Source organism: Vespula vulgaris, chromosome 9 (genome assembly GCF_905475345.1).
Source record: "Vespula vulgaris chromosome 9, iyVesVulg1.1, whole genome shotgun sequence".
Lineage (NCBI taxonomy): Eukaryota > Metazoa > Arthropoda > Insecta > Hymenoptera > Vespidae > Vespula > Vespula vulgaris.
The window spans coordinates 3,041,618-3,055,000 of NC_066594.1; the positions used below are offsets into that span (position 1 = coordinate 3,041,618).

General features: G+C 39.4%; 1 protein-coding gene across 3 annotated transcripts in view; it reads left to right on the forward strand.

Annotated features, from left to right (window-relative positions):
• Positions 1-13,383, forward strand: part of LOC127066323 (serine-rich adhesin for platelets-like) — a 45,747-nt gene that overhangs the window by 27,068 nt on the left and 5,296 nt on the right. For all 3 annotated transcript variants that reach the window (XM_050999886.1, XM_050999887.1, XM_050999888.1), the window contains exons 2-7: positions 2,693-2,835; positions 2,960-3,177; positions 3,808-4,034; positions 4,259-4,585; positions 4,786-10,723; positions 10,852-13,383. The exon at positions 10,852-13,383 is cut by the window's right edge and continues 5,296 nt beyond it. In XM_050999886.1, the coding sequence (XP_050855843.1) occupies positions 2,693-2,835; positions 2,960-3,177; positions 3,808-4,034; positions 4,259-4,585; positions 4,786-10,723; positions 10,852-12,692 (8,694 nt within the window). In that variant the 3' untranslated portion in view covers positions 12,693-13,383. The remainder of the gene's footprint in view (positions 1-2,692; positions 2,836-2,959; positions 3,178-3,807; positions 4,035-4,258; positions 4,586-4,785; positions 10,724-10,851) is intronic.

Consider the following 13,383-nt stretch of genomic DNA (forward strand, 5'->3'; position numbering starts at 1 on the left):
GATACAGACGTCACGAACTTTTAAATTACTTTTTCTAAACTTTGACAATTTTCCTGAATGATGAGAGTTCTACATAAATAAAAGGAAGATTGTTCTGTGTTAAACGCGTATTACTAGGATCAAATAATGTTTATTTCTAACATTTGCATTTTTGTTTTAAAATTTATTACAATTAATTTGTTAGAAATTTTATAAATTCATATATAAAATATTTTTATTATTTTATCGTAACATTTCATTTTTATAAAAAGGGAAAAAGATAATATTTTATTATTTATATCGTATATTTATAAATTTAAATTTTATACATATTCTTTTCATAGATTTCTATAGATTTTTATCTAGATAAATTGTTAATTATTTTTTAATTTTTTATAATTTTTTTCTGGAAAGTAATGAGATAAGACAAATAACATTCTAATCGATCATGGAAATTCATTTGTCATTTCAATTGTCTTGGTAATATAAATGTGAAACAGATCTATATAATATAGATATATCAACTCTGTTGTATAACAGAGTGACGACTTTTATTACGAGAAAAAATGACAAAGTAATCCTTCAGACGGATTTCATCGTAGGAGCCTTTTCTATGCGGAATATAAGAAATCTTACATGCATATGTTTGTAGTAAATGCGCAAAAAAAGAAAAAGAAATATATATATATATATATTTCGTTGTTCCTTCTTTGTTTTCCGTCACGCAAGTTAATTTCGCATTCGATCTCTCTGGAGAGATGCCTGTTCCTTGGAGAAATGCCAAAATAATGTTCTACTGCGTTATAATGAGAAAAAGATAGAGAGAGAGAGAGAGAGAGAGAGAGAGAGAGAGAGAGAGAGAGAGAGAGAGAGAGAGAGAAAGGAAATATGTAAATATTAAGAAAAGAAAAAAGCATATTAATTGTTCTCTATATCACAAACAACGAGTTTTCGAAATTATTAGTTACAATAATATATAATAATAAATAATTATTTTCAATTCTGTAATAAAATATTGGAAAACATTTATCGAAGAAAACAATTAAAAATTTTATTAGAAATTTCGAGGATGATTGGGATGAGTTGGGGTGAATTGGGTTAGACTGAGGAAGGGGTGAAACAGAAGGGATTAATATCGTCCTCTTTTCGTTACACATTTACAACATTAATTCTGCAACAAGCTTTAAAAGCATTGGACGTAATGGTAGGACGAAAGACACACATGGATGGTTAGGAACATTATATATAAATATAGTGGAACAAAACTACTCGCATTATTGGATTAAATGGGGAAACTAAGTCATTGGCCAATTACACATACATGGTTCTCTCTCTTTCTCTCTCTCTCTCTCTTTCTTTCTCTCTCTTTCTTTCTTTCTCTATTTAATTTTTTCGTAGATTTAACATCTCGTGAAACGTTTAAAAATACATACTATGCAGTTGCCAATTAGAGATTAAAGAGAATTCGTTAACTATGTACAATTATATCTACCTTGATGACTTTACTTTACGTAATATTCGTTAACTTTCTGAATCCAATCAGCGCGTGAGTTAATTCGGATGTTAAGAGAGAAAGAAAGAGGGTGAGGGAGAGAGAAAGAAAAAGCGATAAAGATAGATATTCTATACCTTTTTTTTTATGAAAGAATCAAGGGAAAATACGAATTGGTATTTAGCCAATGAATGTAAAGCGGTGAGTCCAAGCACGAAATTCATCTCGTTTCACCGATATTTGCGGTCGAAGCGCGAAAAGCGTAGGGGAGAGGAGGTGAAGGAAAGGGGAAAGGGAAAGGGTGAAGGGTAGGGAAAGGGAGGGGCGGGGGTTGGTTTAGTTTGGTTTGGTTCGATCGAATCGGCATACACGTTGTTCCCTCACGCGCAAACCACATTTTCGACTATCGACGTTGTATTAGCTAACTTCGAAAGGATTAATTTCCTTAGCGTGTAATTAATCGTTACACCCGAGAATTATCATCGCGATGTATTGTCCTTAATGAACGAACGAACGGACGAACGAACGAGAAAACGATTTTTGTTTCGATTTTCTCGAAATTTGAAAAGCTCATTCAACAAGCTCATTTCTTTGTCCCTTTATAAATGTAATTAAATTGATGAGTTATAAATATTGATTGATTTTTTGCAAGAAAAATTCGTTTGACGTTGTGTGCTTGTGTATTTCATTCATCACTTATTCTCCTTCTTTCGCTTCTTCTTGTAGTTCTTCTATTTCTTCTTCTGCTTCTTCTACTTCTTCTATTTCTATTTCTACTTCTTCTACTTCTTCTTTCTTTTAATTAATTAATGAACTAATAGCGGACATTTAACGATATTATTTAATACTCAACGAAGCTATACGTATCTTTCGTAAACATCATTGCCGAGAGAACGTTTCTTTGAAGTTATCTTAGACAGAAGTACTCGCTCGCTCGACACGAAAATCGTGCTGCTTGGCTCGTTATTGAATAACAGTAAATATCTATTCGATTATTTGAAGCAAATATAAAAAGATAAGACATAGAAGATATAAAGTCGATAACTAAATGTTTCTTTATGATATAATCTTTATTGGGGATATTCTTAAAATTTCTTCTTTTTCTTCTTCTTCTTCTTCTTCTTCTTCTTCGTGCTCTTCTTCCTCTTCTTCTTATTATTGTTTTTCTTCGTTTGGTGTCTTTGATCAAGCGAATTATTACATGACCTCGTCAATTTTCAGGGGCTTGAAGCGACATTGAGTGACAGCAAAAAGAAGTACGGCGACAAGGTGAATGCACTTTTGTCTGCCTGGGAGCATGTCACCAATTTCATTCCTGGGGCAACGCCAGAGGCCACCCAGTCTCTCATAGAATGGGCTCACAAGTGAGTTAAATATTAAAAAAAATAACGTTATTTTTACGTCGATTCGTCCGTCATTATTTTATCGAAATGTTTTCATAGATCATATAGCCATGTACCTACATGTATATATATATTTTTTTTATAGACATACATTAAAACTGGTATTGCGCGGGGAGTGGCCAAAGTTGTCACCCGCCACGAAGACGCACCTCAGCGTAACATTACAGAGGTGCGCGTCTCACCTGGTGCAACACCCCGCTGCACTCAGGTGTACCGCCTTGATAGCTCTAGTGCACAATCCATGGACGCATCCTGCTCTCGACAGCATACTTAACGGACAACCGGATTCCGAACATGAAGAAGGTAACGCTCTTTCTTTCTTTCTTTCTTTCTTTCTTTCTTTCTTTCTTTCTTTCTTTCTTTCTTTCTTTCTTTTTACTTTCTTTCTTTCTTTCTTTCTTTCTTTGTTTCTTTGTTTCTTTGTTTGTTTCTTTCTTTCGTTTCGTTTCGTTTCGTTTCTATTTTTATTTATTTATATTTTTCTTCTCCCTTCACGAATGAAAGATTCATCGATCATAAAAGATCAAGTCATTAACTCGTTTTGAAACATCTTTTCTTCGTTTAATCTTTTCGTTACGGTAGAATAGTCCACAACAGAACGCCATTGCTAAACCGGGACTCTTTCCCATAAGTGTTTATTTTTCACACGGATAGTCTCTTTGATGTTTACTACGTACGCCCATGAAAAATTTCTTTGCTAATAAAAATTAAAATCATTGTAATAAATAGAAAGGAGGAATATCAGGCCAACGAGTAATATGTTATGAATAAAACATCGATATACGTATAGACCAATTCATATTTTGGTTATTTTAGTAAATGTTTTTTATATTGAACAACTATAGTCACTCATAGTAGAGAAAAGTTTCAAAAGAGAAATTAAATTAAAAGCTATCTCTTTCTTTCTTTTCCATCTCTCTTTCTATTTTTTAGAATTTTGCTGTTCGGAAAAGGGCGAGTTGCTGACGATGAGACTGAAAATACTTTGCGAGGACCGCTGCGAGGACATAGCGGTGAACCTCGCCGCAGCGTGTATACGCTCCCTTAGAAGAAGCGACCGATTAAGATCGCTTTCAGATTCCCATCACATTCATTACATGATTGACGTATATATTGTCCTCCTGTACAAATTGAAACGCACGCAAGATATTTTCGCTCAAGTGAGTATAACTGATATATCCGCGAGATATTTTATTATAATATTAATTAAATTAATTAAATGAATATATAAAAATCAATATTCAAATTAGTCCCTTTCTATTTCTATTTCTTTTTGTTCATTTTCATTTCATTTTCATTCGTTAAATATACTCTTTATTCTTACTATTAATTAATAAGAGAGTATTATTATCGAGGTTGATAACTATAAAATTATTCGTTTCAGCTAAAATTAATGGACCTTAATGATGGACTCGAATTAGTACAGAGACTTAGCGGAGAAAGACCAACTAAATATGGAACAGCCCGTGTATGGAGAAATTCTATAAAAGCTGCGGAATTGGTAGCTCAGTATCTTGTAACCGCCGGGATGGTACGGCCGGTATCAGAAACCGGTGCGAATATTTTGGAACAAATTTTTAATTCCTGGGCATTGTTACATTCGAAATTGAAAGATATTACGCCGACCTTACCTGGGATGATTAGAAAATTAATAGAACCCGCCGAAAGTGCTCAGCACATATATATATTCTGTGCTGTACTTATCAAGCATGTGAGTACAATACTTAACGATAGGATCACCGATTCATTTTTACCGTCAATTTTATCCGTTAATCAGATTTGAAGAAGAACAAGGACACTTTATTATTTTTAGCTTGTTTAATTTTACTACCATAAGCGAAAACAAGTAATTCTCCAATAATCACGACGTTAGTAGTTATAAAAGTAAACCTTACAAATTTTTTATTGCAGTTTGGCGACAGTATAAAACCATTGGTAATCGAGTTGTATATAAGGGCGTTAACGACTGATATGAACGAGTTGGAGAGTCAAAAGGCAAAATCGGACAAAGAGAAAGTACGAGAAACGGCCAAACGTTTGAGCACACAATTTCTCAAATTGGCTGACGTAGTTGGTAGCAATATCGGTATAGCGAGAGAATGCGTCCTAACGGCATTTTCTTTGCATCCTACCAGAGCTTGTTACGACAGGATAAAGGATATTGCAATAGCCTGTGGAAAAACGAAGCAAGATGATGGTTCGTTGAACGATGTCGTTGAAAATGAGAAACTTCCAAATACGTCGGCGAACGATCGTTCGACTGCGTCGATAACAAAAAGTGAAAAGACTGTCTCGGAAAGGGGCGGAATTTCGATATCACGCAATGGTAGCATCCTAGAATCCTTATCGTCGTCGTCCTCCACCGCTACCACCAACGGCAACACCATCACCACCAATACCACCGCCGTCACAAGTATTACTTCTACCTCTACGTCCAGTTCCATTCCCACAACATATTCTTCCTCATCATTAGTCGCGACCATAGCTTCGTCGTCCTTGACGAGTACGATAATGACGATCGCAGCACCAACTGCAGTGACGAAAAAGGCCATAGATTTTCAGAACGGCCAAGTATCAAAAACCTTCGAGCGTACGGATCAACTGTTGAAAAGTATGTTGACGGCTTCGCGGAAAAGTAACGATAGCGTGCCGCTCAACGATAAGTGTCTTTTACATTCGAAGAGAAATTCCACTAGCGATGGCCCATTGGGAGAGCTCTGTTTCAATTGCGGCGAATTCACCGGCGACGAAACACCAAATAGCAAATCCCCCGAGGCATGCACCACTGCGGAGAACGTGGAAAGGACGTTGGACGCTTTGATCTTGATAAAGGGAGACGCTGTTACGGGATCGGCGAATTACGACGAGAAGTCTGTACCAAATCAAGTTCTTGATGCTGAGAAACTTGGGCTTTCGCCGCAGTTATGCGACGATTTGTCGGTAGTTCTCAGCAGTCCGAGGTATCACATGCTTAGTTGGGTATTAGATTGGAAAGAATTGAACAATTTGTGCGAGAGGTATTTAGAAAATGCGGAAGAGATGCGGAATACGAACAAGGAGTTGAAGTATCTCAATATTGACTACTCGCAGTTCAAAGATTGGCCGTCGGAAGATGACACGAAGGATGTATTTTTTGGTATTGAAAAGGGCTACGAACAGTGGGTCGATTTGCCGTCCGATGGTTCGGAACAATTTGGTAGTTTCCAACCAGCAGGAGGCTACAAAAGATCTTCGACGAGGCGAAGTTTGGACGATACGACTACTACGGATTCGGACAGTGGAAGTGTATTGCGCGTTCGAAGGACAGGAAGGCAACGCAAAGTTCATAGGCTTGAATCCTCCGAAAGCGATTATGACAGCACGGAACGTAAACCAAAACATTTTAGGAATCGTGCTAGCTCTGTCTCCGACTCGGATAGTAACACGCAAGATAGCCAAACCGATAGTCTCGGTAGTGACGGTTGTAGATTAGAAACCAAAAAGAAATCTAGCAAATCTTCTAATAAGGAAATCAGTAAGAAGCGAGTCAAGCCATCGAAATTAACCGTCGACTCTGTTTCGCATTTTCACATGTTGGTTAACGAAAACGTCAGGCATACTTCTTCTCACGAGGACGCAAGTAGTTCCGACGTGAGTACCAACGACATAATAACTCTATTTTCCGCTGATATGGATGAAAGCAAACGAGAAACGATCAAAGGGTCTACTTATACGGCAGCAGCGCCATTAATAATAACTGAAAGAAGAAGCGATCCTGCGGTATTGAAATCTTTGCGAATGTTTAGGCCACAAAATGCAAAAAAGCCGACGAGGATAGCGCAGATATTACAAAAAAATTTGCTTAATAAAAGCAAAGACAATAAGTTAAACGAAGAGTCCAGTAGCGTAGCCAAATTTGCGCCGATGCTGAGTACGTTGAATTTAAGTCCAAAGATCGTTTTAACCAGAGCGGATGAAATTGATAGGAAATTAGTTCGTTCGAAAAAGCAACAGCGGCTTAGTACCGGTGATATCACTAGCGAACTGATTAATATACAGAAGACCATGCCCTTCTCACCTAACAAGAACGTAATGACTACGTTTCAAAAACAAAAGAACTGTACTGGCAATAATTCAAGTAAAACTGATTTAGTAGGTACCGTAGATAGTCGAGATTTAAGCTCCGTTAAATCTAATTTGGGTAAGAACAAATTTGATATACTTGCGAAGGCGGTAAGAGACTCGGATATATTAGCAAAAAATGTACCAGGTTTGAATTCCTTAGATATGATGGTACCACCGAGAGTTCGATCAACTGTAAACGTTGTGCAACTATCTCGAAACATTCCACAGAGCCCTAATTCAGGTTCTACCAATAGCGGCAATACACCTCCAAGACCGAACAGAACGCCAAGCGTAGCTGGAAGTATTCAGTTACCTGGTACGCCATCTTCCGGTGGTCACGACAGCGGTGTCGGGATGAGCCCAGCCGGTCAAACGCCACCACCAAGGTCATCCGCTTTGCCCGACATAGGCGAGGAGGCTAATCAGCCACCGGACACATCTTCGACGACCCCAACGAACACGATTCATTTCGAGTCAGATACTGCGACTTCAAGAACGACGGTGGCTATGCGACGTGGTAGTCAACATCAGTCTCCAAAAAAATCTCCCTCGCCTTGTTCGGCAGCGACAACGACCACAACTGTAACGACTACGACGACGACATCGTCCTCGTCATCGCCGTCTTCAACGGTCGTACCATCTTCTTCGATCGGATCGGAACAGTTACAAATAGTTTGCAAACCCGACGGTACTTACCAACTGGCTTCGGTCAATCCCAACGTACTGACGAATCAAAGGAATGTTCTTACTTTGCAGAACTTGGATGAGGGAAACGTTGGAAATTTTTCCCGACAGACGCAACGTAACACGGAAGTAACCAATAACTCCAGCAATAGGAATACCTACGACAGATTATCGTCCGTGAAGGTATCCTCGCAATCAGGTCAAAATACAGGCTTGCCAAAGTTTCAACAAGCATTCGGTAGAACGATTTATACATTATCGACGGATACGAGTAGCGGAACGGTTACTACGACAGAGTCACTTGTTCAATCTACGTCTACGCAAAAGACAACAAATCTTTCAAAAGCTGTACAAACATCGGTACCTAACACACAGCAGACTAATTCGGCGACAGGTATCAACGTACAGTCAATAACCAACATTCCTAATCTGCAATTATCTGCTGGTAGACAAATATTGAATATCGTTCAAAGTTCAAGCGCTAACACAAACACGGGAACCAACTTAAATACGAATCAAACGTTGACGCAGCTTGTACAAAGCGTGCAAAACGCTTCCCCTGGTGTAATATATACGCACAAAATACCAGTTACGATATCAACCACGAATCCTAGCCAGTTGAACATCATACCAACGATATCTCACGCCAATTCTATGCCAACAGGTAGAACGCCGGTAGTAAAATTGAATATTATTCGTACCGCTGCTCCTTTAAGACCACAAAATCTTACTGGTACGATACAGGCTGTACTTGCGACTCCTAGATTGCAACAACAAACTCAACAAAACGTAAGAGCCGACAACTTATTGAGTTCTCCGATAGAGGTACCGAATCAAGTGAGTTCGACGACTTTGGAACAATTACGAGAATTTGAAAGTGTTTTGGAACAAGTTAAGGAAAGGAGTACCATACAACCTCAATCGCATCAATCTCTATCATCTACGACAACTACTACCGTACAAACGCAAACAACAACGCAATCGAATAAGCAACAACAACAACAGCAGCAGCAACAGCAACAACAACAACAACAACAACAGCAGCAGCAACAACAACAACAGCAACAACAGCAACAGCAACAACAACAACAACAACAACAACAACAACAACAAACGTCACAACAGCAGCAGTCGCAGCAACAACAAGTATCCGTTAGCGCGCTTGCTCAACAGCTTTTGATGCCAACGCAATCAAGTAGCAACAATGAGTTCTCCGGTAACAGTAACAACGCTACGTTTCAACAGGATGTCTTTCCACAAAAAGTTTCGCTTGCTTATGTAAATCAAAACACGACAAGTGGCGCTTCCAAGGTATCAAATTCGACGCCGGTAGTTGTCGTGACAAGTTATTGCCAACCGGTAGCCTCGCCGGCGTTAAGTGTCACTTCCCAAAGTTCGTCGAGCCCGTGCGTAACTCCAGCGCCCGCTCCGATTCCTTCGGCTGGTAAAACACCGCCAACTCCGCCTTCTTCGAAGACAGTTAAGAAATCTACTCCTAAAACTGTGAAAACAAGTGCGACGAATACGGCTAAGGCTTCGCCTATACCGAAACCTCAACAAAAGCCGCAGGAGGACGAACAGACGGCCCAAAGGATTTATGCTATTTTAGACGAATACGCGGAACAGTTAAGAAATTCGCCAGATCTTAATAACAAACCTGCCCCGAGAAGAAGATCCAATCCGCCAACCAATCCGAGTCAATCCTCGAAGAGGAAAAAATCTAGCTCGAGTAAGACAAAACCGGCGGGACAGCAAACATCGGAATTAAGTCCGAGTACGGATGATCTTGGGAGGACAATGGGTAGCGAAGATTCTTCCAGCGGAATCGTACACATTCAAGATAGTCCTGCAGGCTTCATGACCACCGAAGAACAATCGAACATAACGAACGATACGAATGCCGAAATACGTAATCTGACCAACGATTCTAGCGACGGCGTCGAGTTGAACGTTAAAAGGCGCAATCTCATATTTGCCGAACCTGGTACTGGTCAACCAAGAGCTGTCATCGTTCAGGAAGCTTTACAAACTAGCTCTGTCAGCGTTAGCGAAGCTATTGCTTCGGTAACAGGAAAAGTAGGAAGTACGGCCGTTTTGGTACCAGGTACAAATTATATTTTGCCAATGAATTTAATGAAAAGTGGTCAACAGTTTACGATAGTATCGAGTGGATCGAAGTTCCTTGCTACTGTGCCAGCGACGGTCAGAGCTGCCGGTAATACCGGCGTATCTAACGCACTGGTACTGCAATCTTTTCTAAATCAAGCTGGTAAAATAATTTCTCAGCCTGCACAAGTGAAACAAGTTAAGATACCAACATTACAGACCTTATCGAGCAATCAATCGTTAAATACTACGCAAAATGTTCAAAATGCTTCTGTCGTTATTCCACAAACGGCAACTAGTAATCAATTTTCAGGGGAATCTGTAAACGAGAAAAGTAATATTATAAGTGATATCAACGCGTCGAAATCCGACGTAACCGCTTCCGCAGGTGCTACGGAATCAGCGACGAGTACTATTGTGGTTAATAAGACTAATCCAACTATTGGTTTGATTCAACGAAATCTTAACGAGATATCAGAAAATCAACAGATTTGTAGTGTAATTACGAGTAATCCAAATTTGGCCTTACAGAGTACGAGATTGTTTAACTCTTCTATGCATAAGATAACAACGCCCACGGGATTGAAAACTGAAAACGTGGTGTGTCTGACGCCGACAGGAACAATTTCTCATTCGACTGAAAAGAAATCATCGCAGGATAATCAGACGCATAATGAAAAATCGGTATCTATTCAGACAGCAGCAACGATTGCTTTAGCTTTTGCTACGCAATCGACAGATCCTTTAATAAATGGCAGTCAGCAACAACAAAAGGATATCAAGGAATCTTCTTCCGACATAATATCCGACGCCAAGATAATTTCACCTAAAACGGTCAAGAGAAAAATGGAGGGTGCTGTGAGCATGCAGGAAATCGTGCCTAGAAATTTAATCGCCACGAACTCGGTTGTTTGCTCCAACATCGTTACGTCGTTGCAAAATAATACAAAGATCGGTAAGATTCTAACGAATGAATAACGAATAGATTGCCGTGAATAATTAATTAATTAATTGATAATTCGATTGATTTCTTTTTGGAATGGATCTTTTTATCGCTTGATTCATTCGTTTGTTTGTTTACAGATTCCATGTCCACTATTGCCTCTAGCAATAAAGATTCATCGAATATCGAAAATTCAACGCAATATTTAGTGACAGGTGGTCCTAGTAGTTCGGACAGTCAGGGATCTCCGGTTCAACAGTCTAACGAATCGGTCGACGTGTCTTGTAAAATTGGTAACGGTTTGTTGTATGGAAACGCAAGATTACAAGAGGCATGGGAGCCAGAAGGAAAGGTATCTCCGGATACACCATGGAGGTACGTGCCGACGTCGACAAATCCTTTGGGAATCGAGCCATTGAAGGTATATTCAAGGGAAACCGATAATTCCGACAATGTACAAAGCGTTCTGCAAATAATCAATAAGGGACAAGGAATAGAAATGGCTAGTGGCCAAGTTTATCAGACGAATACGAAGAAGTATTTTATGAACCATACTTTAGAGCCGTTTCAACAGTATTCGAATAAGAGTATTATGAAGAGCCAATTAAATCAAAGGTTAGATCGGGAATTGTTACAACAAAAAATGGAAAAGAAAACAGCCGCGATAGAGCGTGAACTCCGATTGCAAAAGAGCTTATCGGAGGAGTGCGAGGATTTAGGCGTTGACGAGCCCAGTACCAGCGATTTATTTCCAGAAGCAGATTTGTTGTTCGATACGAATCATTCACCGTCTTTCGACCATTCCTCACAAGATGCATCCTGCAGTCAATCCCTGGGGATGAAATCGTACAGCAGTTCCTATTTTCGTCCTTTGGACTCGTCGAGCGGTAGCAGGGACGCCAGTCCGGTCGCTGATTTCAAATTGAACGAACGTAGAAAGAATGTGACCCAGCGTACGAGAAGTCTAAAGGATACGTGCAAAAGAAGGAAGGGAGATAAGACGATAGAATTCCAATCGGAAAATCCTGCGAAACATATGCGCTTCACGTTAGAAAATTTAAGTCAGGACGAAGAAGCTTCGAACAGTAACTCCGACATGTCGAGACTTTCCCCGACTCATTTACCGTTGCTCGAAAACGATTCCTCGAAGGATATTAACCGGCTAAAGATGGGCTCGAGGAATTGTTCGAAAGAAGGTTCGCCGAGCAGCGTATCCAGCATTCCATCTAACATCAAATTGGACATCGATCTTGATTCGGAATCTTTGCCGCCGAGTATAAATGTAAATAATACGTCAGCTGCTAGCTCGGGCGATGAGAGCTTGACGTTGCTCGGTGGTAGTACAGCTGACGTAACTATACCTTCGCCTCTCTCGCCTATCGCTGGACCGCTTTTGTCAACGCACAAATATACCTACACGAATAAGAAGCGCATAGCCTCGAAAGTAACCAGAATGGATTATCTTTCCTGGGAAAGTCCTATGTCCGAAAGAACGAGAACGAGTAGCGACGAGGAAGACTCCAGTATTAGCGAATCTATAAGCAGCCAAACGGAGGATAACGTATTGACGAACGGTCTCGACGATGCTCTACAGCAAACGTTAAAGTCCACGTCGGCCGACCGACGTTGTACATATTTAAAAAAAAAGGACAAGTTACAAGTGAATGCAAGAGTGGTATTGAACAGAGCCGATCATAAACCAGGAACTTTTAGTAAACGCGTTAAACCGTCGGAATCCATGAACGATTCCGTACTTCTTTCTAGCGACAAGACCTCCGAATTGTCGGAGGACGAGGCAGGTAATATAACATTAACAGAGCCAGATTGTAGAGCTAGGAGATCGAGTTTACGTGGTCACGTAAAAAAAGGTTGCGCTTGTTGTAACGGTTCTCCCGAAAGACCAAAAAAAAAGACAGTTAAGTCGTCGGATCATCGATTAAAGAAGAGATTATCTTCGAAACAAGTCGCCAAGAAAAGGTAGTCCTAGCGATCTAACGCTCGCTCGTCGTCTTCTTCGTCTTATCGATATATCCTTACACTAAGCATCTTAGAATATGCTTCGGTAATGGGAAAACCTTCGAGCGATCTAAATTATCCTTATAGTAAACTCTTATTACTAATTGGAATTAACATGAGATTTTTCAAATATTACGTACCTCACAAAAGTACGAGACATATTTATGATCATCATTGATCGTAAAAGATCCCTATGAATTGCGTTTGTATATATTTAGAACGTGTGCAAGTTGTAAGAGAGAGAAAGAGTGAGGAAGAGAGAGAGGGAGGGAGAGAGAGAGAGAGAGAGAGAGAGAGAGAGAGAGAGAGAGAGAGAGGAGGAACTTTGCTGTCCTTTTTTTCCATATATATATATATACCTAGTGTCGAAAAAGTGTAACACTTACGATACGATAAACGAATGACAAATTCTTCGTACGTACATACTTATACATATATACATGCATATATATATACATATATGTATATTGGCACACACACACAAACACGCGCACTCATGCACACACACACAACATACAGATAGACACACACACATAGACGTATATGTATACATATAAATGTATGTATATATATACATATATATATGTATACGTATACATACATATATAAATAATATAAAATTGAGTTTAAATTGCTGGTAAGATATAAAAAAAGAG